The sequence below is a fragment of the Hyperolius riggenbachi genome, chromosome 2 (genome assembly GCF_040937935.1).
Source record: "Hyperolius riggenbachi isolate aHypRig1 chromosome 2, aHypRig1.pri, whole genome shotgun sequence".
In the NCBI taxonomy this organism is placed as follows: Eukaryota; Metazoa; Chordata; class Amphibia; order Anura; family Hyperoliidae; genus Hyperolius; species Hyperolius riggenbachi.
Window position 1 is genome coordinate 477,378,679 of NC_090647.1, and position 26,967 is coordinate 477,405,645.

Here is a 26,967-nt window from a genome sequence, read left to right on the forward strand (position 1 = left end):
GAGACCAGGTGTTGTTTCTAATCAGCTCAGAACACACAACCGCTCTGAAGTGATGCAGGTTGCCAGCACAACAGGTTGAGCCTAATGTCTGAAAAGAAACTACTGTTTTTTAGGCATAGGGCACAATGTCAGTCGGTTACATCAAGCAGAAGAACAGGGTGATTATTCACAGGGGTATAGAGCAGACTGAAAAAAAAAATCCAATAATCACTTTAACTTTTGTATTATGTTCTCATAATGAGCACCCGAGAAAACACGTTTCTTTGGTGCCTTTTATTTTAAGTGACGCTCAAGCAGTATTTATGCTCACAATTCAAAAAAACACAATTCATTTTCTTTCAGAAAGCTACAAGAGACCCAGATGTCTACGTCTTCCAAACTGGAAGAGACTGAACACCGAGTTCAAGTTCTACAGACAGGTCTGGAGCCTTTGTGATTTCATTGGGCAGGGGAAGTGTTTTATAAGACTGCTCTTTATGGGTAATAAATCGCCAGATGAGTGCTTTGTGTTGCCGGTTTTCACCAACAGTATTTTTTTTGGACCATAAGACGCAATTTTTCTACCTCAAAAGTGAGGAGAAAAATTCAGGGAATACAGGGAGTCCCTGACTTATGTGCACTTCCTATACAAACCGCCATGATTACGATATCAGGGACTCCCTGTTCTGTGCTCCATCAGTGTGCAAAGTAATGTGCAGCGAAGAATCTCACCTGCTCCAGGTGCCTCCACGCAACAAGTGACATCTTCTTTCCCTCACGGGAAGCCAGCACCGAAGCAGGTGAGACAGCTGCTGCTTCCACTGTGCCTTTACTCTGCACCATGACACAAGCTGGACATAAGGGGGCACAAGCATTACAAAGGGGAAATAATCATTGGAGGGAGGGGAATTGGGGGAGAAGATCTGCAAGACACCATTGCACCATGGACACACCACCAGGTTTAGTATTTTTTTCCCCTTGATCTTTGCCTTCTAAACCTAGGTGCGTCTTGTGGTCAGGAGTGTATTATGATCCAAAAAATAAAGTGCATGTTAATAAATATGCCATTTTATACTGTATGTTGAAATACTTCTACCTATATGTGTGAAATCAGGGCTTTTGGCCTACCTAGAGGGTGTGACGCATCCTGTGGACTTGCACTTGGCACAGACGCCAGTACTGCTCTGTGGTATAACCACAATTACTATTTGTTACAGTTAATCCTACCAAGGGTGTCATTTTCCAGCAAACAGAACTTGAAGTAGAGCGACAAAAGGTGTCGTGCACATTGCTCTTTTATGCGGAACCTGGCTGTATGCACAAACCTAGGCTTGATGTCAGACAAATTAGGCTGTGAATGTGTATAGTCTGATATGTAAGGGTTTGTGGTTTGGCTGCCCTGAAGGTTCATTCAGGGTCAACTCCGATTTGCATTTTAAAGTGTAAAAGACAGTTCCTGAGGTTTTAGGCACATCTGCTCCGTTCCTACCCACACACAATGGCAGACATAGATAATGCTGGTCACAGAGCTCTTGGAGCAGCTTACTGGATGTGTCCCTGATTAGCTCCTCTTGTCCTGCAGGCTGCTTTTTTACTCCCACCTATCCCAGCTTTTTAGGGCTGGTGAGGTGAGTAAAGCCTGCTTAGGCCTCTTTCACATTAGACAACGCGTGCAGGAGCCGTTTACTGCACACATTGAGTAGGCTGTGGCATGTCGTCGAGATGTTGCTGTGCGACGCTGAGTAGTGGCGGTAGTAATTAAATAACCCAACGGGAAAACGCTGATTCCCGATGATACAATGGTACTGGGTGCGTCGTACCGCAACGCATCGAAATGCAGCGTTGGGTGTAAAAGGTAAAATGAAAGTCTATGGACTTTCATTTTACCTTGGTCAACGCAAAGTTTCAACTTTGCGTTGAAACGCTGAAAAAGGGCTCTAGTGTGAGAGAGCCGTTAGGCTCATTTATCTGTTTAAAGGAAACCTGAAACAAAAAAGTGCATTTATACATACCTGGGGCTTCCTCAAGTCCCTTTTAGGCCGTTAGCTCTCTGGCCGTGCTCCTGGGCTACCTTGATTCTCCATTGGCCGTCATAGGTATAATTTTTTTGCTGCCTGTTACCGCATACTGGGCAGTAGTACTGTGCAGGTGCAGAACGCTTCCGGCAATAGGGGTGCGCGCACGGCCGGGCTGCACAATACGTGGCCAACTGGCAGCGACTGGAAGGTTCAGGTGGACAGCTAGCAGAGAATTGAGATGGCCGGGGAGGACCGAGAGGAAGCCAACAGCCTGAATGGGGCTGGAGGACAAATCAAGTGAAAATAGCGCCAGGCCAAAGTGGGAATTACAGTTAAAACGGCACTCAGACAGTAGTTTGGCCTCCGTGAAAAGATGGAGCACAAATTGCTATAAAAAAAGCATAATAAGCTGGATTTCCCCACTATCCACGGCAACCTGGAGTGGGAATAGTAATTAACGCTGCTGGGACATGTGCAGAAGCAGGGTGAGCCGTTTTTCGGCTTTACCCTGCACCCAAATTTCCCAGTGGCTTCATTATATGTACGCCTGGGGGAAGCCCCATGTATGTAGCATTAAGCACTGCCGCCCTTGCGTCGGCATGGATACTTCCAGAGCACAGGAACGGACCGCAGTAAGTGTGAAAGTCTCCATAGACTTTCATTGCTTTTATGGCCCCTTGCAGTAAAATAGGGTAACGCAGCCCAGTTGAAAAGTCTCTGATCCAAGTGTGGAGTTTTGAATCAGGATGATACCATTTATTGGCTAACTTAGAGATGTATAAACCGTAAGCTTTCGGCCAATAATTAGCCTTAGTTGGACTTTGTGAGCAACCAAGTCCAATGAAGGTTTATTATTGGCCGAAAGCTTACTGTTTATTCATCTCTAAGTTAGCCAATAAATGATATCATCCTGGTATCAAGTGGTGTTAAACCGTAATGGCAGCAAGCACAATTTTGTCAATTCTTCACATTATACAATGGTTCACACGTGCATAATGGGATACAGAAAAATACTGTAAATGTGATTTACAATGATCGTTATGCCCCATCTAACAGAATTGCATTCAAATACATTTAAAGTACTGCAGCTAGACCACTGTGAGCAATGTGTGATACAGAATATTGTTTCCCTCACACCATGTTTCTCTGTTCTGTAGCTTTGGACAAGTCGCAGGCAGCATTATTTGACCTGAAAGCAAAGTATGATGAAGAGACATCAGCAAAGTAAGCTCGTATTGATTTTCTATATTCCTGTCTTTAATTTCTGCATATAAATAGCAAAATCAACTTCTAAGGCGCTGTACAAAGGGAGTAAAATCAGAGTCGCGTTTCCTAAGTTGTGGAATTAGCTTTTGTATGATCTTTCAGATACGAATCTCTGGCAATAATATAATTTCTTTTACTGCTGTGTTGTCATAAATTTCTATTTATCTTAGGTAACATTGAGAAATGCCCCTCTTATCAGTAGAGCGTTATATAATAGGGTAGTGGTTTAAAGCGGACATGTTCTCATTGCTTGTTTGTTTTTGGGTGCGTAGTTTTGCCAGGTATTTTTAGGTAAATGATTACAAATATATGGACAAATATATAATGGTTAAACGTTTTTTCCTGTGTTGCTTTGAACCTACTATATGCCCAGGTGTGTTGGTACCATAGAGAGAGCCATCCTAGACTCTTTTCCTGTCTTTTCTCTACATTACCACACACCCAGGCTGTCCTTTCTGTCCATGTGAGCCTGCACAATTTCCCTTCTTTGGGAGAAAGATGAGAGGGAAAATGCCTAACAGCCTAGGTGTCCCTAGTGTTCCAATTGTGCAAAGTACAGGGGACATGCCAGTATACAGAGCGGCTCAGAAAATCATCTAGTTGCTCTGGTACAGCATTGCTGTTTGATCCATGTTGGCAGAAGTACAGGTATCCTTTAATATCATGTCTCCAATTCCTTCATCCCATTTGACAGTCATCTGGAAATGTTTAGACCTAGGCATAGGATATAGGCCCAGAACTTAAAGGATCTATTACAGAATGGGCTAAAAAAGTAAACTGTGTTTGCAGATTAGCAGGCTTCAAGCCTATAACTACTAAAAGTTACTAGATTTTACATACAAGACTGCCGCAGGGTGACAAGCCAATATCTTGTTTTCTAGAAGAGTAAACAAGAGGGACCACTCTGTTTCCTCTGCTACACAGAGAGGGTTCATCTAGCCCAGGCTTTCTCAACCAGGGTTCCTTGAGGACTCTGCAGGGGTTCCTTGGCATTTTACCCCATCGTGGGGGGAAGTATAATAGAGCACACTATAATAGGTGGTACTGTAACGAGAAGCACTAAATTGGGGGGTCAGGAGACAGTATAATGAGTGGCAGTGTAATAGGAGATAGTGAAATTAGCAGCCTAACCTACTTTAAGAGCATGCCTCCTGAAAAATAAATGTAGGGGTTCCTCGAGACCAAAAAATTGTTTGCAGGGGTTCCTTGAGATCCAAAAGTTATTTACAGGGTTCCTCCAAGGTAAAAAGGTTGAGAAAGGCTGATCTAGCCAGTAATATAACAATGTTAGGCTTCCTACTAGCAAAGCTCAGGTGCTTTGAAAATGAAACCTCATGGAAAAACCATCTATTAGGGCTCCTTTCTAGTGGCGTTTTGCATGCGAGACGATTGTCGCATCGCCTCTCATCCCCATCAGGTTGTCGTCCGTACAACCGGTTGCGGCGTCAAGCGGCTTCCCGTTGGCGGCTATGGGGAATTGGATGCATGCTGTGGAAAACTGCAGCATGCTACCCACAAATTCCCCCGTATTGCATCACGCCGGTTCGCGTAGGTCAATTCACGCCAATGGAAACTACTCCATTGACGTGAATTGGATGTAGTTTCTTTGCGTTGTTAGTGGAAACGTGCCCTAAAATGATTTCTATGCCCTAAAAGTTTTACATAAATCCATGATATGAAATGCCTGTTGGTCATTTTGGAATCTTTTATAACATCTAGAAAATGACACGTTCCATCAATCTAAGTTCAGTTATAAATGATTAATTAGTTGTACATGTGTCATGCTTACCGGCCATCCTCCCGGATTAGGCTCTCACCCCCCAGCACCCACCGCACAGCTTCACCAGCAAACCGGTATGTTAACTCTCAATATGCATGAAATTTGAATCCACGTTGTTGCACCGTGTGTTATGAATAAACAAGCAGTTTACAGCAGTGCCGGCATTTCTCCTCTTTTTCTCCACCTGCATATGATGTCTATCTGAGCCTGAGCACGCTGATCTATCTGCATCGCACCGGATACCTGGTCTGCACCCCTGCAACCCTCCCTGCACCCTTAGCTGCAGTGCCAGCACCTTTCTATCCTACCTTCCTATTTAAACTCCCCAACCCTGCACACTGGTGCTGTCTGTTCGTACAGCTTGCCAGCAGTGTTACTTAGTACTCTGTCTGCAGTTACTCTGAGTGATTACCCGGGATTTACCTTGGCCTGTTCCTGTTTACGTCTGATCTCCGCCTGCCCCGACCCATTGCTTGTCTACCCGTCTGTGATTGAACTCTGCCTGCCCTGACCTCGAAACTGAGTGTACTACGACTTCTGCTTGCTGATTCTGTTACCTCGCCTTGACTCTTTACTCCGCAACGCAGTGTCTCCTGTTCTCCAAACCACTGAGGGATTACCTTAAGCACAACCTGGTGGGCACTAGGCAGCGAAGTCCATAGTCTCCACTAGGGGGGATGCTAGTTAAAACCCGTGGTCACTTACTCTGTGTTTGGGTGGTCCATATCTCAGTGGTGCGGTCAACAGATCCTGCTCCATAACAACATGCAAATGTTTGTCCCACAGCTGTTTGCTGACTAGTATGGCCAGGCCGGAAGATACTGATCTGCTCTGTTGAAGACTCATAGAGCTTTGCAAACTGGTTGTCTTATGCTGGGCATACACGGTTCGTTTGAAATTATCAATTGAGCCGCTGATGGCTCGATTGATAATTTCCGACCTGTCCGATACCCCGCCGGATCGATTCGGCGCTCGATATCGGCGGGGAGAACAATGGGAGCAAACAAAACGCTGATTAGCAGCGTCCGCGGGGACGAGCGTGAATCGATCCGCGCGAACACCGATATGGTACTTTAAAAAGAATTGTAAAATACCTGTGTACCAGGGAAGCCATACTGGATAAAAGCCAGTATGGCTCCCCTGTAAGAAGCCAGTGAATGATGAAGTGGAGAATATTTGGGGATAGAGTAATGCTTTAACATATTAGACAGCTATTATAATTATCACTTGTAAAGGTCCATTTTTATTTAGACTACAAGCTAAAGGGCAGCAATGAAAAAAGAATATTATAAGATGTTATGTCTGCGACTAGATTATAACACCAATGTGCCTTTGTGCAAGAGCATTTTCATCAGTAGCAAAACCCATCTATTATCGTTGTTGTTGTTATCAGACTAATAAATGGAATTCCCCAGGTCAGTTACATTGGTTTCCAGGGTTGCTAGGCAACCATCAGATGTTTCCTGCCCATTCAGAGATAAACCTGAACAAGACGTGGTTTCCTGAGACGTCATGCTTACTCATATAATGCGATTATCGACATGCTGCTTAGCAATTTAAATATCCTACTGCACACAGCTCTAGACGGCTCTTCTACGGGGCCCATAATCCTGACCAGAATGCTGCATTTTGTTATTTGCAACATTATTTTTTTTTCATTTTAGTAAATGCAGACTGATTGCAAAAGCAACCAATTGGCCCAGCAGCTATCATTGATCATAATATTTGTACACAGAGGGCCTGCTTAACACTAGATTTCACCCAGCAGTTGGCCAATACAAGCATCATGTTCGCATCAGTACAGCTTAGGTAATATGCATAGCACATAGACTTCCATAGGACCATTCACACTGATCTCTTCTTATGTTTGCCTGTGTTTCATTTTGTTTATAAAGCGGACCTGAATTCAGAACTTCCTTTCTGCCTCCCAAAAAGAAAAGCATTTCTTTGTTACAGCTCACAAAAAATTCTGCCATAACTCTGCAGCGTGTCTACTTCCTGCTTTCATAGAAGCAGACATACTGTTAACATCCTGTGTTTACCAATTAGCTGTTCTGCGCTGGCAGCCAGCTGACACAGCTGAGAGATCAAATTACAGCTTGTTCAATACTACTATAATAGTATATAATACAGTGCAATACAACTATTCAATAGCTTGTGCTTGGCTGCAATGTATCAGCTATTACTTGGCTGGTTTATAGCCAAGCTCCTGATATTGACCCCACAGTGCTCCATGGGTTAGTCTACTATATAGCAAAGCTCCGTGGGTTCGTGTTAATGGATAGAGTAGGGGTTCCCCCACCTACACTAAGCCCCCCCAACCCACCTAGGCCAAATTGTAATTTCTAATAATAGTATCATTTGTATAGCGCTTTTCATCTGTCAGGCTCAAAGTGCTTGAGGGCTGCAGCCATTTAGGGTGCACTCAATTGTCCACCTTGCAGTGTTAGGGAGTCTTGGCCAAGGACTCCTTACTGAATAAGTACTGGCATCATACCCCCACATACGACACCCAAGGAACCCGAGTGCTGATTACTCTGCTGCTACCCAGCGTTTGGCTACATGTTAGCTAAACTCCAAGTGCCGATAAGTGACCCCCGCCACTAGCCCAAGTTCAGCTATATATTAGCCGAACCCTAAATGACACAATCGGCTCCACCATAGCTGCGTATTACGTTGCGGTCTATGACAGCGCCCAATATACTGAACGGCTTGTGCGCCCAATTTACCTTCTTGTAACCAAGATCTGATTGGCATCTCCACTGTGGTTTGAACTGAGTTTAGGGTGATATTAAGTGTATTATTGCTTACTTTCCCCTATTATTCCTTACCCAGACCTTGATATCCTCTTTATCTTTCGTGTTTTATTATAGATAAATATATAAAAGGTGATCAACCTCGTTGGTTTTGGTGTCATCTCTTCACTCATTTGTCAGCATCTTACCCTTAAGCTCTGCAGAATTTTCAGTCATGGTGTAATGCACACTTGAATTTTCTCATTATCTGCCAGTGCTCTAAAAAATATCTCTTGCGATTCAAGTAACCTTAGGGAATATAAATATAAAATAAAATGTATATCTACAGTTTAACCCAGAAGCCATAAAAAACCGCATTGACCTTTATTAAGATCACATAAGTTTAATGTAAGAGAGATTTTTATTTACAAGCTATCGCCCATGTAATGGAGGGGAAGCAGCTTGCCTCTGTCTTCCAGTAAATTCACAGGAAATGTCACGCAAGCAATAATAATAACTGGCAAGTCATAAAAGTAATACATAGTTGTCTTTTTTTTCCATAGAAATAAAGGATCTATTTTATTGGATCCTTTAAAGAGTACCTGTCTATTTTCACAGTGTTATGCTTAAGAACTCAAGTGACCAATATCTTTATCTAAAATAGTCTCCTAGCATAGCTTCATTTGTGTAAGGAGGCTGTTTCTGAGGTAAAGATAGCCGTAGTTATTTCTATGGAGTCCATAGGAGTCCATAGGCAGTAGCCCCCCAGTGTTTAGGGTCGGTTTACACTGACTCTTCTGATTTTGTTTGTAATTACAGATATGAAGCAGACATACTTTCACATATACCTTTTCATAGAGTCTATTGCTGGGGTAAAATGCAATCCAGCAAATGTGTTATTCATTATGTGGCGCGGCAGAATGGCTTACCTTCACACAAATCACAATGGAGTACGCATCAGAGACCTATTCCGTTGTACTAACCATATATGTCAGTGCAAAGTAGATATGTCAACAATCTCTCTATCCGCTGTCCGAATTCAGGGAATCCACTGCAAAACGCATGCGTTTGTGTTTTTGACCTATTTTGATGTGCGTTTTTATGAGTTTACGTTTACATTTTTCTCATTGGCAAGTGTTTAAAAATAGATACGAGTGGTTAAATCTATACAAAACGCAGTTCTATGCATTTTTCATGCGTTCCTATACGTTACATTGAAACGCAAAATGCATAATAATCGCACAGACATGCGTTTACGTTTTTTTTTTTTAAATCGGAACGCAGCAGTGGAAAAGGCCATCCAAGATTATTATTTTAAACAGGCTGCACTGCAGAATCAGCAAACGCATGCGTTTTTGGCAAAAACGCAGCTAGTGGAAAAGGGCCCTGACTCGGTAAAACAGAGGTCCTGAAGTTTCACAGCAGGAACGTCAAGGAATCTGCAGGAGAGAAAATGGTACTTGAATACGTTTTTTGGGGGGACATGCCCTTCATACAGCTTCCACAGGCATGTGTCTGTATGTATGGTTGTTGTAGTGATGACAACATTGTATGTTGTGTAGGGGGATGGGAGGGTACCTAGGTATGCCTGAGGCTGGTGGCTCCCTTCATTATTTTGATATAGAGCCCAGTTATTTGTATTTACACCATTGCTGTCCCTTTTCTGGCACACAGTGTATTTTACTTGCTTGCAGCAGTAGCTAGGGTTCCAGTGTTTACAGAATAGACACATCTTCTCAGCCTGTTCTGTTGTTCTGTTTTCGATTTTGAATGAACTTTTTGAATGAAATCAACTATCACTGGCCCTCCTCTTCAGCAGTCTGGCAGTATAGATCACCTCGCATGGTGTCTTTGTTTCAACTGGAACTTCAGAGGAAGGGCCCCCCACCAACACACACACTCACACTCACTCACACTCTCTCTCTCTCTCTCTCTCTCTCTCTCTCTCTCTCAATTTGTCATTTACATTGCAGAACCATTGTTTTTTATCAGAAATTCAGAGGGACCTCTAGTGCAACAAGAAACAGTATAGCTCCCGATTAGTACTGGGTGTGTCTTTCCAGAGATGTGATGTAGTTATCTGTTCTTATGATATGGCTATTTTCAAACCTGGCATATTTAAACATTAATCATTTAGACCTAGGTATAATTTGCGTTTATGAGGGCGTGGTCTGCTTTGACCTGTATTTCCTATTCGAAATACTGTCAGTTAATACCACAAATTCTTCACTTGGCAAAAGCTTTGCTCTTTATTTCCGTAGACAGCAGTTTAAGTCTATTGGAAGTTATCAACAACTTTTACCAAAAGGGTCCTTCTTGGCTCACCTCCTCCAAGCATCGTTATCTCAAAAATCTGAAGGTCGTTCTCACTATCTGATTTTTTTCCTTTGACAAGTGATTTTTTTTGAACGACCTTTTCCACAAACTTGCACAGTGGGTACAGGCATGCGATCACATAAACAATGTTTAGCAACGGGCAGCTAAAATGACCATTAAGGCAGATAGGCTCTTTAGGGTCCCCAACGACTCCACGCAAAGTACCATGATCGCTTGACTTCCGGGTTTGCAGGTTTCTAGGTCGTGTGACATTGCGTGTACCCACCTGCCAGAGGAGGGAACATGGATTGCTCGTCGCTGGATCCATCTTCCTCCGTCGGGTGGTGAGTATTTAGCTCGAGAGCAGCAGCTTGTAAGATCCTGCAGCGGGGCCAAGCTGAAACTAGTGGCTGCAGGGAGTTTTGTGATGTGCACATGTTCCTGCTTTTCCAATCAAGAACAAGCAGCCAGATGGGCATATATAAGCACAGCTCCCTCTGGCTGCTAGGCTTGTCTGGGATCTTTCAGTGGAATGTACAAGGTGCTGCAATAATTAGGACTATTAGAGGTGGCAGAGGGTTTATGGGCAAAGTTGTGTTTTGGCTTCCTCTTTTCATTGAATAACTTTCTTGTTTGGGTAGTTTCTTGGCCTCATGTGATCATTCAGAGCCAATGTTTTTGTAGACTAATTTCAAGTGTGAAACATGTTCTTCCTTGTTCTTCCACCAATGGCACATAGGATAATTGCATATGCCAAAGAAAGTTGTTAACTTCCCCTAACACGTAATAAGGAAATACTAAAACCCCACTCAGGTGGCCATACAAATCCAGGCTTGCAGGGAAAGCTTTTGTAAAAAAAAAAGTTAAAAGTTAACAGCAGGAGGATATGAAAGCTGCTATCCATTTTCCTATCCTATACGCCTCTATTTGTTTATCAGTTTGTTGAGATGGAAAATGTGACCACATGAGAACAACATCCTTGTATGTACACAGCCTTTGAAGGGCAGTTGCCATTGTCTCTAATGTTTTATGGCACCTGGCCCAAACAGAACTGTCATTGTAGGCTATCTGGATAAAATGCAAAATCTGTTGCACATTCGGCATTCCACCAACAAGACTGGGAAGACTTGTCTCTATGTAATGGTTCTGCAATTGCAGATAATAAAGTGTTGTTTGTTGATAGTTCATGGTTATGTTATTTGTTGATGTGTGTGATATGTAGGTCTTTGCAGGTGAAAATTAGAGTGGAGAACATCCATCTGTAATTTAGCTGATACTGGGAAATTTGATAGATCTGATCATTTTAAATAGATCACAAATTTTGATCCCAAAATTTATGAACGTAGATAATTTGGAGTTGTAAGTTTCCTAGCATAATTGGTGAGTGAAAATGTTCTAGAGATTCATAAATTGGGTTTAGCTAGAAGTAGAAATTCCCAGGCTGATGTGTTAGATTAATGTGTGAATCTATTTACTCGTCAGCAGAGGTTGATCTGTGATACATATCAATTACATTTAGTATGCACATAGATGATCAATTTTGGAAAACTCATGACTTATTTGTGTGGGACACAAATCATTTCAAAAAGTTTGAAGTCCACTGTGGGTTGAGATTTGTAGGGCAGTTGTTGGTTTTTTGCTAATTGAGCTGACGCTTCCCTACCTCCTGTGCATGTTAGGAGGATTGCCAATAGTGTTGGTGCTTGAATCAGGAGAATGATTTCATAAACCTAAATTATCACACACACTACACTTCAGCACCTGAAGCCGTGGACAGGTTCGCAGGGAGTTCACGCTCTTACAGTTCATTCCACGCCTTTCGAGACATCGATACGTCCTCCTTCCAAGCTGGGAGGGAAGCATCGGAGCCACATGGTCACAAGTGACTAAACTCCCCATTTCCCTGTCCACAGCTTCGGGTGCTGAAGTGTGGTGTGCAGGAGTACTTGGGTTTCCAAATTCATTCTCCTGAATTCGAACACCTACAAAAAATTTGCAACGTATCCAGTGGATCTACATGTCATGTAAGTATATAAGAGGCCTCCCAAAAGTCCAGTATTTCAAAAACAATTACATTTTGTGCATGTGACCTGTTTTAGTTTCTATTTTTTCTTAAGAAATGCAAATACATCTTTCACTTCTTGACATCTTTTTTTAAGACTGCAATGGTTTTTAGGTTTCATTATGTCTCTTTAGTTGTGTAACTGGGAAAGAGCTGTGCGTGTCTCGACATGCAGCAACATTCAGGCATGTTATTGACCATCTAACATTAAGAACACGACTATACCAATATTTCATCACAGACTAGTGACGCCACCGCTCCATTAAAACCTACGGGGATGGTAGAGAATGAGGATGTATGTCCCAGACCATTGTAGGGGCACATTGCTAAGTGGAGGTCTAGGCTATTAGGAACAAACTGATCAAATCAGTTTGGTCCCTATTCAATTGACTTTTTCTCCTGAGGTTTCTGCTAGGTGATATTTTCATACCTTGTCAATAAAATGCCTTTTAAGCCACCAGCAACCAAGAAAACACTCAAAATAATTTGGATATTACTTTTTCATCCCACTTTTTGGTGGCGTAGTGGTTAGCTCTCTCGCCTTGCAGCGCTGGGTCCCTGGTTCGAATCCCAGCCAGGGCACTATCTGCAAAGAGTTTGTATGTTCTCTCCGTGTCTGCGTGGGTTTCCTCCGGGCACTCCGTTTTCCTCCCACATTCCAAAAAACATACAGATAAGTTAATTGGCTCCCCCTAAAAATTGGCCCTAGACTACAGTACTTACACTACATAATATAGACATATGGCAATGGTAGGGATTAGATTGTGAGCTCCTTTGACGGACAGTTAGTGACTAAGACAATATATATATATATATACACTGTACAGCGCTGCGTAATATGTCGGCGCTATATAAATACTAAATAATAATAATAATTTCAAAGTAATGAAAAAGTTATCTCCTAAGAGAAAACTCAGGAGAAAAAGTTAATTAAACAAGATCCATAAAGTGAAAGGTAAAATAGATAATTTTCATTTTCTAAAATTCATCTCCACTTCTGATTATATGTGCAGTCCAAATAGTAGCTGGTAACATCTTTAAATAATCTGATAGGTTGTAAAGCTATTAAAAGGTTATTCTCATAAACATTAGTACTACATTTTATGTCATTGCAGTGGTACTTGGCATAAGCAGCGGGTCTTTGCCACCTTGTAGCTGTAAGGCGTTATCAGCTTAAAGAGTTACTGTAACCAAGGATGGAACTTCATCCCTATCAGTAGCTGATACCCCTTTTTCTATGAGAAAACTTTACCTCTTCTCATATAGATCATCAGGGGGTCTGTGTTGCTGATATTGTGGTGAAGTCCCTCCCACAGTGTGCTGTCAGGATTTAGGCCTTGACAGTTTCCTGTCTGTGAACAGTGTTGCATTGTGGGAAATTACGTCCGTTTCCAACTGCCAACCATTTAGTATCTCCCTCTTAGCTCCCTTTTAGCCTATCACAATGTTAGTGGGTGAGGTTATAGTTAATGGCCGTTGGTGCTGTCTTTTTTTCTTCGTCTGCCAGTAGTAAAGATGACGTGCAAACTCATTGTGGATCAAACAAAATGCACAAATCGCATTTCTTGATCTTCGTTCTATTTTTTAACTTCTCACTTTGCAATGTATTGATTTTTTTTCCTTTTCACTCAAGTTCCTCTTTTTAAAGCATCAGACTTGAAGGGGAAAGATAACAGCTGTTACCTGATTGGTTGTTATGCTGAAAACAATCTCGAAGCAATGTGGCAAGTCCCGAATTGCAATTTCAAAGCAACATTGGGAAAATGCACAAACTCTAAAGAGCTTTTCGAAACACTTGCAGGTACAAGGCTTGGAAAGCGTTACAAATCTAGGGATTTTTTTTTCTTCCTCTTTCTCTCTCTGTGCAGTATTACCAGTGTCGGATGGAATATCAGAAAGCCACTTATGGCAACTGTAAAGTTTTCCATGTGTAGGCTCAAAATAAAATGTAATTAGCCTTTATGCTTAGAACAAGGATCCATTGATGAATACAGCTGGTCTTTGTTTGATTCCGTCTTTGAGAGTGGGAGGTAAAAGTGTTCTTCATGTTTATTAATGCAGCATTTTTTATTTTTTTTAAGACAGATGCTGAGCGGAGTTTCCTATTGGTTGTGTGTATGATCTGTGCTTCAGATTGTAGGAACATTTAACAATATTACATTCTGCACTTGAATGACCTGTCAAATAAATCCCAGTGTGTAACAGTGTACCTGTGTGTTAGAAGAGTCAGCATTACTAAAAAGCATTTGTCAATAGTGACTTTGACATGGTAAGATTCTTCTAGTAAAGAAAAGTGGCGACAATATATGCTGACCACATGAAGCTAGCAAGTTTGTAGATGTAAGACAACATTAGAGATGGCCCTGCTAAGGCCGTTCGGGACCCTCTATATCAAGACTCTTGTGTATAGAGCTGCTCCAAATACATTGCAGAGAGATCTGGGTCGCTGGATCATCTCAGACGTCCACAGGCTGAGCGCATTGCTCTCTTCCTTGCCCCTCCCACTCGAATCATGTCCCTCCTCTATAGAAACAGAACAGCAACACAATGCTGAACTGTAGCTACACAGAACTCAGTCCTAAACTGTCGCCCAAGGGATTGATTGCCGATCTCTTTGGGCGACATTTTTTGTGCGTGTGTTTTCACCTTTAGGCCTCATTCACCATGTTACAGTACAAATATATCTCAGGTTAAACGGAACAGAAAGTGATCCCATATACCACTTTGTAACTTAATTTAAAGCGGGATTGTCACCATAAAGATCAAATTTCAACAGCAACTGGTCTGAGTGTATTAAAGGGGAACTGAAGAGAGAGGTATATGGAGGCTGTCATGTTTATTTCCTTTTAGACAATACCAGTTGCCTGGCAGCCCTGCTGCTCCTCTGCCTCTAATACTATTAGCCATAGCCCCTGAACAAGCATGCAGCAGATCAGGTGTTTCAGTGGTTCAGACTTATAAGTCTGATCTGACAAGACTAGCTGCATGCTTGTTTCTGGTTTTAATCAGATACTACTGCAGAGAAATAGACCAGCAGGGCTGCCAGGCAACTGGTATTGATTAAAAGGAAATAAACATGACAGCCTCCATATACCTCTCTCTTCAGTTCCCCTTTAAGAGATAAAGATGCTAATCCTGCATTCAAAACTTTTAAAACTTTTTCTGCTGTTATGGTTTGGAGTTATCACATACTTAAGGAGCACTGGCCCTTTAATAGTCAGTGCCAAACAGTTGCATGCTGGGGGGTTCCTTTTATCTATAATATATTCCTCCTCTTCCATGTATTTCCCTGCCTAGCTACCTATTTGAAACACGATCCCCTGCTCACTTGTGTTTACAAGCAATGCTGAGGTGACTCGGCGATTGGAGGAGAAAAGAAAAAAAAGTAAAGGGCAGAAATGACATCAGGATTTAGCCTAAACTGTGGGCAAAAGACATGGTTCCCACCAGGAACCGGATTCTCTTCATTTACTATATACCATTCACTGAAATCCAAACGTGGACAGTACAATACATGTTATGTAAGTAGATCAAGTAATTACTTATATATGTGTTTTTTTTCCCTGGCATAGTATGGCTAATCCTACTACTTAAAAAAAAAAAAAAGGCTAAAAGATTATTTTAAACAGTGCGCCGTATGCAATTATCTTTTTCTTTTGAGTTTTCTCCTACGAGATATTTTCAATCTTGTCAATAAAATGAATTTAAAACTCCAGAAAGCAAAAAAAAAAAACAATTCAAGTAATTTTAATAGTACCTTTTCACCCACTTTTTGGTATTTTTTTTTACATTGCAAAGAAGAAAAATGATTTCCTAGGAGAAAACTCAGGAGAAACATTGAATTGCATATGGGCCAGTTTCTCTTTTGATCGGTTTGTCAACTGAACATTTAGGTTTATTCCCTTTCCCTTTTATAAGAAATAAATGTGAGCTATACTCACGAGTTTAACAGGAAATCGTAGGTCATAGGAGTACTCTACTATAAAACTGCTTATCAGGGTATCTGTCTTTATTGTACGCTAGCTGCTTTTATTTCTTGTTTTGTTTTTGGTCATCAGACCTGTCAGAGGCAAGTACTGTAATACTGAAAGCGAAGTTGCTGAAGTTAGCTCTTCTTTTATTCTAATTTTGCTTCATTCATTGTAAAGGAAAATTCCCTTGCATCATGAAGATCTACTTGGTTACATAGTGCTTTGGTGTTAAAGAATAAGCAAAAGAGAAAACAGAACTAATGTTTTTGTTGCGCACGCTTATACTGAACTGGTGACTGCATTCCTGGAACGAGTATAAAAGACAGTGGTTTTATGGTTGTTACATGTGGTATTATGCTGAGTCTATAATAAAAGTTAATTTGTAATTAAAGTTTCCGATTTCCTGTTCAGTTAATGAGTCATGAACATCCAAAGCATGTGTTTAGAACTATAAAGTAACTTGCAATTACACTAAGAACAGGCTTTACAAATGAGAACACTTTTTATTTAAAGCAGATACAGGGAGAGCATGCATTGCATTTTAGAAGCATACAGGAAACAGAAGGCATATGGATAGATAGCGAGGATAGGATACTTGGATATATAGGGTGTTCTTTAACGCAAATATGAAGCGGAAATAAACTTGAGGGAATGAATTATAAGTGTAGGTCAGATAATAAATAGAACATTAGTAGCAAAGAATAACGTCTCATGTTTTACAGTACAGAACGAGTTGAAACACTTGAGTTGTTATCTATGCAAATGAGTTTTTTGATCTATTTGCCCAACTTGGTTGAACTCGGTCCTGTTTTCTGAGGCACTTAAACAGGAAACAGTGAGCGATAGCTTGAGATAAGTTTTTACTGCAGGAAAGTTCAAAGGATCATTAGCTCTGCTCTGTTTTATAGCTTAAAATACAGAGAGAGGTTTCTAAACTGCAAATATGACAGAATGATGCAATGTTATTAATAAAGCTATATAACTGAAAATAAAAACATGAAACACTCTTCTTTGCCACTTATGTTCTATTAATTTTCCGTACTTCACATACAATTATCTCACACGCTTATTTTACGCTTATTTTCCCTTCAGTGTCACTTTGAAACCCACCATAATTTTCAGTATTTTCTACATGGTAAACGTAGTATTTGTACCGCCATATAAATATCAGGAACTGCAATGTTCGAATTCATTTCCATTACTTCCTTTTGATATCCTGTCTATTCAGAGCAGAAATTTGCCTTCTTAAAACAGAAGGTATTTGCGATTTAATCAGGTTGGAGTGAGCTCTGAGATGTTTCTCACAATGCATCACTGCTGAATATGCAAATCATCCCTCTGCTGCCACTGTAAGCTAAGGGGTAAGACACTCAGGGTTACAGATTACCCAGCAAGCTCATGGTGAACCAGAACTCCTAGGAGTGTGTAAGAGGCTAAAAAGGACCAAAAAGCCTTCTTATTAAAATGCTATGCAAAACAGAAATTTGTCTCCTTAAAACAGAAAGTATTTGCGATTATTCAGGTTTTGCATAGCATTTTAGTAAGAGGGCTTTTTGGTCCTTTGTAGCCACTTACACACTGCCTGTCAGATGTTGCGTTTGCATCCTGGAGCCAATCATTCCCTTTTCAGTGCAGAAATGTGTGAACAGCACGTCTGCTGTGTTCATCTGTCTTCCAGATCAGGAGGCTCTCACTGGCTCCTGGCATCACATGAGTCAGTAGAAGTCACGCAGTTGGTTCCCTATTTATCACTTCGATTATATATTTCAAAGAAGTTGACCAGCGCTGCAGGTTATTCATTCATGTCACTCCCACCACCAACACCACGTGGAGAGCGACTCACCGATTTTGTTGGACCACAGATTATAATGGTCTAATGCGCATGCGGGGCATTCAGGCTCCCCTCGCCTATACTGTACTCCGCCTCTGCTGCAGCCACCATCAATCGTTACGTTTTCAAGAAAACGCCTCCAACATATACAGTTTTTCCTCAAGATAAAATAGTGAAACACTCACATAGCGCAACACTGTATAAAATTGCATATATTTATTCCTTTCTATGCACTTACAGATTCGCAGTAGGTTTGGCACATAGAGTTTATCCCACGGGCTCTCCCCCGTTCAGCCTCCCGGTATGGCTGAATGGAATCCTCAATCCTGTTCGTATGGGTCAGCCCTGGCCTCCCACCGTCTGTCTGGAAGTGCGGAAGACGCCGTTTGCAGGCAGGGCGGACCTGCAAACGGCGTCTTCCCCACAGACGGTGGGAGGCCAGGGCTGACCCATACGAACAGGATTGAGGATTCCATTCAGCCATACCGGGAGGCTGAACGGGGGAGAGCCCGTGGGATAAACTCTATGTGCCAAACCTACTGCGAATCTGTAAGTGCATAGAAAGGAATAAATATATGCAATTTTATACAGTGTTGCGCTATGTGAGTGTTTCACTATTTTATCTTGAGGAAAAACTGTATATGTTGGAGGCGTTTGCTTGAAAACGTAATGATTGATGGTGGCTGCAGCAGAGGCGGAGTACAGTATAGGCGAGGGGAGCCTGAATGCCCCGCATGCGCATTAGACCATTATAATCTGTGGTCCAACAAAATCGGTGAGTCGCTCTCCACGTGGTGTTGGTGGTGGGAGTGACATGAATGAATAACCTGCAGCGCTGGTCAACTTCTTTTAAATATATAATCGAAAGGATAAACTCGCCTAAATTGACCTTAGCGAAGCACCAAAAAGCCAAGAGGACATTTGGACTTTTTAACTTGTTTTTTAAAACCAGGATAGTGTTTACATGATATTTAACTGGACTGGTATTTTTAATGATATTTGGCAGATTCAAGTAGCTGCCAGGTTGTCATAAAGCAGTTTATGTTTATGTATGGTAACGCAAATGGTGATTTAACGAAATAATCCATAAAATCTGGATCCGGGTGGTCCGTGAATATTTGAGCGCAAGGCTATTAACAGCATTTGACTGTAAACGTGCATCCCTATTTATCACACCCAGCCCAACAGCTGTAGCAGACTTTTGTAGGGCTAAATAAACTTCCAGAGAGCACACTAAAGATTACCCCTTCATCATGCTACTCATGAAAGCCTGGCAGGAAAGGCAGAAGCTACCTGTATGCATCAAATGGATGCCATGTAATCTGTTTATGGTCAGACTAGGAGTCAACTGTCGTTTTTTAGGTCTGCTTCACCCTTGGCCATTCTCACGATTTCAGACTTCTTGCCTTTTTCAGCCAAATACCAATTCCCCCCCCCCCCCCTCACCTTCCCAGATAAGGCCAGTGCAGGAAGTAGGGCACTAGTGTAGATTAAGGGACGCAACAAGAAATCCTCATGGAGGATTTCAACTCATGTTTTTGGGTGGACAGCATCCTCTCGAACGGCTAGACCTCAGATAGGTTGTGATAAACTATGCCCACACTGTTCAGCCAATCACCACGCTTCGTGCTGTAGAGCTATGCTGTGATTGGAGAACTGTTCCCTATGAAGTTTCCTGCTAGGTCTCCTAAACTAGACTAGCACCGGAAGTCGCCTGCTCCTTTCCTCTTCCAATACTTCATAGAAACAAATGTAAATGTGTGTGTGAATTGTTGGTAAGCAGAGTGTCCTTTGCATGGCCATTTCTCATTGAACGTTTATACCTAGGTTAAAGGAAACCTAAACTGAGAAGGATATGGGTTTTTCCTTTTCAAATAATACCAGTTGCCTGACTCCCCTGCTTATCCTGTGTCTCAAATACGTTTAGCCACAGCCCCTGAAAGAGCATGCAGATCATGTGCTCTGACTGAAGTCAGACTGGATTAGCTGCATGCTTGTTTTGGGTGTGTGATTCAGCCATGCTACAGCCAAAGAGATCAGCAGGACTGCCAGGCAACTGGTATTGTTTAAAAGGAAACATCCATGTTTCTCAAAGGTTCCCTTTGAGGTTGCTGTACACTGATCCGAGCCTAGTTTATCAGCTTAAGGATAGACATCACCTCGATGTTGATCATTTGCCAGGAGTACCACTTCCATCATACAATATTGGATCTTATTTCAGCAGAAATGCAGATATCTTTGCACTGCCCAAAGCAATGAAGCCGTTGATCTTGCACCACTATCACCCGTGAGTCAGCCTCCCCCTCTACCAGCTTCTGTCTTGTATTCTGGCCAGCTCCAGATGTGTCTGCATTCATCAATGAGAAGCGAAGAAGTCCGGTTTGCACGTCAGTTTACTGCAGATTGCATGAGTTTGGCAATTGGACCAATCTGAATTGGAAGGAAGTTCCTTTGGTTGGCCCAATTCCAATTTCCATTCAATTAATATAAATTTTGCATGCAAGTCATAAATATTTGCATCTCATTGACCATCCCTTCTCCTGTCTGTATTGGAGAACGCACTAATCGTTTCCTGCACCACTCTACAATAGAGAGGTAAGGTAAAGCACTTCAGTCCTTTTCTTCAAAAATAGGGGCTCCCTCGTTTAAGTCTCCCTTCCCAGTTTTGTAATTGACATTTGGTCAAAATGACTCCATTTCAGGTTTTACTGTTTGGGACTTTAACTGGGTTTTTCGGTATGTGGGCTATGAAAAGCCACTTGACATTATTGTACACTTCAGTATGTGAAGGGTCCACCAACACTTATTGCAGAATAAAATGGAGTTGCTAAATTGAACATTTGGATTTGTTATGTCCAAGTTGCCGCACAAGTTGCTGCAGATGTAAAACTGAAAAAATGATTTTAAGTTAGAGAAAGGATTGTGCATCACTGACTTGTAGTATATTTTTTTTCTGCGAGTAGAGTGACACTTTAAATCATGGGCGGCACACTGGGGCACTGGACCCCCTTCAAGGAATCACTGTGCCCCCCTGAGTGCTTCCCCCCTCCCGCTCAGTAATATACAGTTAACTGTTTCCAGCTGCGTATACTGAACAGGATAGGGTCTGTACAACGCTCTCCATGTCAGCCTGAATCTGTGCACATGTTAAGTAAATCAAGGCTCCTATCTATTTGCCTTAAATGCCTCACAAGCCTTGCAAGATCTCTTGTAATGAATGTATCTGATTTACACAATTATATTTGCAAAACAAAAAACTCTACTTCCTTCTGTATGTTCTAATATTGTCAGGCAACAGGGATAGAGCCTGAAGAAGGCTTACAAGCTGAAAGCTTACTGTTTTTTTTTTTTTAAATTAGCCAACAAACTAGAGCTTGTATTTTACAGACAGGAAGTTTTGAATCAGGATAATAGTCCTGATTCAAAACTTCCTGTCTGTAAAACACAAGCTCTAGTCTCCAACCATGCTTAGCTGTTAAGATAAGGAATTGCACATTCAGTATTCCTCTCCCTCCTGCCTCTTCCCCCTCCCCTTGGTTGTAGAATTGTGAGACACAGGCTGGGGGCTGGAATGATTTGTCTGTGATCTGTTCTTACAGGAGCAGCTTACTAGCAAGTAAGGATTAGAGAATGCCAGCAAACTAGTTAGCTTTCATTTTATTTCCTAAGTTAGGCATACATATCTAAAGCTCGCCATAAAAACATACATTTTGATCACTCAAATGGACCCCACCAGTCAACCATTGTGCCTCCTTTGTGCCTGGAGCTGGAGCCACCACTGCTTTAAATTTTTTTTAGTATCGAGCAATTTCTGTACAGTAGTAGCTGTTTGCACATGCATCACTGGCTGTCATGGTTTCTACACTTGCACACACCACTCTTGTATATATTGAATGCCCATGACTATTCATAGCGCTAATATCACCTCACAGGTGCCACTCTGTGACATTGCGGACACATCCATTTTACAGTAGAGGCTGTGGAATTCTACGTAGTCATTATCTCTGATAAATTGAGCTATATTTGTTTCATGTAGGGTGGAAAAAAAAGCCTCCTGTGACAAAACTGCTCTTTTCCAGGCAAGCAGACACACGTTTAGGGGACGGGGTCTTCAAGTCATGAGCTGTCATTAAAAATAAATTTGATGAAACCGCTTCTAAATCAAAAGTTTCCTTTTATGAGGGAGAAAAGAGATAATTGAACCCATTGATTTGTTTCACGGTTTGTTTGCCCTTTCGTTCTCTTCCTGAGGTGCTGTTTGCTGAGGAATGTTTCCAATCGCCAGGAAGACAGTGGGGTGTGTAATATTTCCCCCGCCAGCTCTCTATTCAGCCAGACAAGGGGACTGTGGCGAGCCTGCAATATGAATTTTTAATGCAGAACTTCATAACACAGCCCTTGCAGCTCCACTGCTCTGTTCTCTTGAGCTTTCAGATTTAATGCTCTGATGAGCAGAGCTCAGGCCTGGGGCATTCTACATCATTTCGGGGTTAACCCTTGGAGCACCAATCAGAAACATTCACATCCGTGCCGACTGATTGAAAGATATCGCTTGCTGAGCTTCATAGACGTTGGCATATTTAGGCCTATTGTTCGCCACACCTAAGTGCCGCTTTGCAGATAACCGCACTTTGTTATTTACTGTAACGCCGCAGTGCCACATTTGCAGACTGCTGTTTTAGAAACAGGGTTGTCATTCATCCTTAACGCATTCCCTTCAGGTTAGGTCGCTGTTGTGTCTGCATGCGGTCTCTAACTGCAAGGCCTTAAGGCAAACCTGAACTGTAAAATAAAAGTGCAAATAAACATACACACGTCAAACTTCTCTCCTGCGTAGTCTGCTTTTCAATCTCTTTCTCCTCTCCTGCATCCTGTTTGTCCATTGTGAGCAATGGAATATCGTCTATTTTTAAAATGGTGATGACCCTGTACCAGCTTCCAGGTCGGCACTCTGCAGTTAACCAGTAATATTATTTCAGCCATAGGGAAACATGGACATTACCTTGCACATCAGTTGTCCTTTCAGTTATAACTGACAGCAACTGATATAGTTGCTGTCAGTTAAAGTGAACCTCCAGACTAAAAATCGACTCAGCAGCACTGAAAAGGCTTGGTGTTTCTTTAACAGTTTCACAGCATCAGAACTTTGTTTCTCTTATACAAGCCTCATTTTTAGCTGCACAGAAGAAAACTGCCAGGGCATTTTTCCCCTGATACTGTGCAAAGCATGATGGGATTTCTGATGATGATGTTCTCATTCTGCTGTTTTGGTGCATTTTTTTTTTTTTTACATTTTGAATTTGACATTTGAAGCCTAGCGCATGCAGCTGGGAGGGGTTATCAGGACACAGGACAGTTGGAATTGTGTCTTATGCTCCCTGTCACCTCCTTTCAACCACAAAGATGGCTGCCCCCATGACAAAAGTGGCAGCCCCCATGAATCACAAACATTTGCCTGTTCTTTTAAAACAGGGTGGGTAAAAAATTATATTACCTATCTATTCTAATTAACATAACTAATGTAACTTAATGACAGTATGTTTGTTTAGGCTGAAGTTCCCCTTTAAAAGTGTATCAACATTTCAATGCATTCTGGCTATTGCGGCATATTTACACAAAAATGGAGAAGTCCTATCATTCACTGTCTTGTAAGCAGTTGTCCTCTACCATGACCTTGCTTTGCTTTTGAGCGGAACATAGTTTACACAATGGTTGTAGGATCTGCTTATGGTTGGGTTTCTTCACACTATCCTAAACCTATTGTTAGGTAAATTAAACAGTGAGATCCTGTGCAGACTGACATCTTGTGTAGTTTTATGTCGTTCCGTGGTGTCTTATCTCATGAATTAGGTGCCTCTAAAGAATAATGAGTGGGGATGTCTAATTCCCTTCTGTAAGCATGAAGGTAGGATGGCTGCCATGCCTCCTCTTATGGAGAGCTTGCACCCACACTAGTTCTGCCACAGATAATTTCGTTAATACTGCACGTGAGATGAGTTTGGGAACTGTGAAGTAATGATTTCTCACAGGGTTCACCTGGGCTCATTGCCGCTCTGAAGAAAGTGTTATTATTCAGCTGCATAGAATCCACATCCTTAGAATGCTCTGCAATCATAATGCTATGCATGCAATTACATGTTATAAAGAGAACCAGTACAGATAACATACAGTCCTACAGCACACCCACTTTGAGAGTGCATGGAGAGCTGAGAAATCAATATATGGCAGTCCCCTGACACATGGGGAGTGAGGACCTAGGCAAGTTTGTAAGCTGAGGGAATGAAGGCTTGTAAAGGAAGTCCGTAAGCTGATAGTGAATTATTTTCCGTGTAGAACTGGATGAGAACAAGCCAGTAGCTACATAACATGTTAATAATAATAATTCCTTTTTTTGTATAGCGCCTTTCTCCTGTCGGACTCAAAGCGCTTGCGAGGCAACCACTAGAGCGCACTCAGTAGGCAGTAGCAGTGTTAGGGAGTCTTGCCCAATGAACTCCTTACTGAATAGGTGCTGGCTTACTGAGTAGGAAGAGCCAGGATTTGAACCCAGGACTCCTACATCAGAGGCAGAGCCCTTAACCATTACACCGTTCTAGGTCAAATTCTGTGTGCGCCTACAGAGGTGATTTTTAAGGTTGAAGATATTTTAGGAGGTTGACAACCGAATTAATTGTGAGAGTACCAGAGGAGAGGCTTGTGAGAAAACGTCAGTGGAGGTGTGGGAGGAGCTAACTAGAAGGGACAAAGGGGAAGTAGTTTCCAGAACTAGGGCTGCTCAAATCCGGTTCCGGGAGACACCCGGATAGTTGCTATCTGGATATCTCCCAGTAAACCTGTGCGGGGTGGGCGGGGGGTCAAGCTTACCTGTCTGACGTCTTCTTCGTCCGGCCCTGGCGCCTCCCACGATGCGGTCCACGCTCATCACGTGACTACAAACACGTCCTCCCTCAACCCAGAAGGAGGAAGTGTTTGTAGTCACGTGACCGCCGCGTGAAATGCATCGTGGGAGGCGCCAGGGACGGACGAAGAAGACGTCAGACAGGTAAGCTTGACCCCCCCCCCCCCCCCCCCCGCCCACCCCGCACACAGGTTTACTGGGAGATATCCGGATAGCAACTATCCGGGTGTCTCCCGAATCTGGATTTGAGCAGCCCTGTCCATAACTCTCTCACCCTTTTGCCCTTTTGTATTTTGTTACACATTTATTCATATTATGTCACTGTTATTACCGATTCTGTATTTTGTACACTGGTGTATACCAATGTCTGTTTTATTTTATACCCCATGTATACTTTGTACAGCGCCACAGAATCTGTTGGCACTTTATAAATCTATAATAATAATAACCATAATATTTGGCAATTAGGCAGTAATATATGGATTGACTATGTTAAATATAGCTCTATAGGTAGCGTTAGAAGCTTGAACTTTGTGTGATAAGCAGCCAGTGGAGATAGTGATACAGTTGGAGGAGAAAGAAGAGTGTCAAGCACTTCTATACCTTATATCTTGAACTCCATGAAACGGCTCCAGAATATCGGCACTGAATTAACACCTGGATTGGATGCTGCCATCTTCATTTCGTTTTAAAAACAGCTGTCCACATGGCTTAATTACTAACGACGTATCGAAAGTGGTTTTAAAATTGCACACCTGGAACGAGCATGCAGCTGGTGAAAGTCAAGACGAGAGCTAGAACGCCTGAGCTACATGCCCTCTCTGGGTCTGTGACTCTGCAGGTATAATATCCTTCAGCCAGGCCATTGGCACATTTTTAAAGAAAGTTGACGAAGACTTCTACTATATTCCTCTTACTCAAGATTTTGATTGATTATTGCTAAGAGATTATAAACCATTGTTTAACCCTTGCTGTCTTCTCAAAGTGCATTATTGAAAATGACAGGGCCAGCTTGTTACTCTACCGTCTTCCATTAATGATTTATGGACGAGATATGGAGGTCAGGTTGGCATTTATTAACAGCATACTCCAGCCCTGGTATAAGGTAATGGGTGGTCCATTTGAACTGATAGGCCCTGGTAAAAGGTAAGGAATGGTCTAGTTGAACTGATAGGTTATTATTATTATTATTTTTTTATTTATATAACGCCAACATCTTCCGTAGCGCTGTACATAGTACAAACAAATAATGGGGAACAAATATACATAAGAAATACAAGACACTGTACAGTCATGACATTGAATAGAATAAATACAGATACATACATAGTTGATATGTAGTTGGTACATGTACATATGTTAAAATTACAGCAGTATGAGAAACACTAGGAGGAGGTCCCTGCCCTTGCGAGCTTACAATCTAGAGGGTAGTGGGGAGGAAACAAAGGGGAAGGAAACACCAGGATTAGTGGGTGAGCCAGTGTGCCTTCAGTGCTGCCTATAGCAAATTATAGGCTTGTCTGAGCAGGTGTGTTTTCAGAGTACGTTTGAAGGTTTCCAGACTCGTCCCCTGACCACTTGAGTTATTAACTCTGGTTTGATAAGTATCCAGAGTTTTTGGTGGGGTGACACCTAATAATCCATTGGCGTGTTGATAACATTTTTCTCCTTGCTTTAAGTTAGCCTCAAAGCACACTAACGATGTGATGTTCATGTCTGAACTCATGGAGAAGCATGTGATCAGTTAGGCCAGGCAGTGGCGTAGCTAGAAATTGTGGGGCCCCGTAGCAACATTTTCATGTCCTCCGACCTAGGCACTCTTGAGCAATGCCACCTGCCCCTACCCTATGGATATGAGTTGACTGGGCAATTTACATTCCCGCATAATAGCAGTTGCTATGGCTATTGCTACGCCCCTGAGGCCAGGTAATGGACTTGTAAGGCTCTGATTTGCTGGTCATGATCATGTGCTAAATCAGGCAGTAGTCACAGCAAATCTGAACTGTGGAAATCTGTATACTGGTCAGACTGATAATCTACTTCTCCTTGAGCTATTATAGACCTGAGTTTGTCTACAGAGAATAGACATGAGTTTGTCTACAAAGACTATT

At 42.1% G+C, this 26,967-nt stretch overlaps 1 protein-coding gene and 1 long non-coding RNA gene across 5 annotated transcripts in view; both read left to right on the forward strand.

Moving 5' to 3' along the window:
- The window catches only part of LOC137547082 (uncharacterized), a 554,567-nt gene that overhangs the window by 273,992 nt on the left and 253,608 nt on the right, over positions 1–26,967 (forward strand). The window lies entirely within an intron of this gene.
- CUX1 (cut like homeobox 1) overlaps positions 1–26,967 on the forward strand; it is a 541,156-nt gene that overhangs the window by 260,581 nt on the left and 253,608 nt on the right. For all 4 annotated transcript variants that reach the window (XM_068270260.1, XM_068270261.1, XM_068270263.1 and 1 more), the window contains 2 exons: positions 343–419; positions 3,155–3,221. In XM_068270260.1, coding sequence (XP_068126361.1) covers positions 343–419; positions 3,155–3,221 — 144 coding nt within the window. The remainder of the gene's footprint in view (positions 1–342; positions 420–3,154; positions 3,222–26,967) is intronic.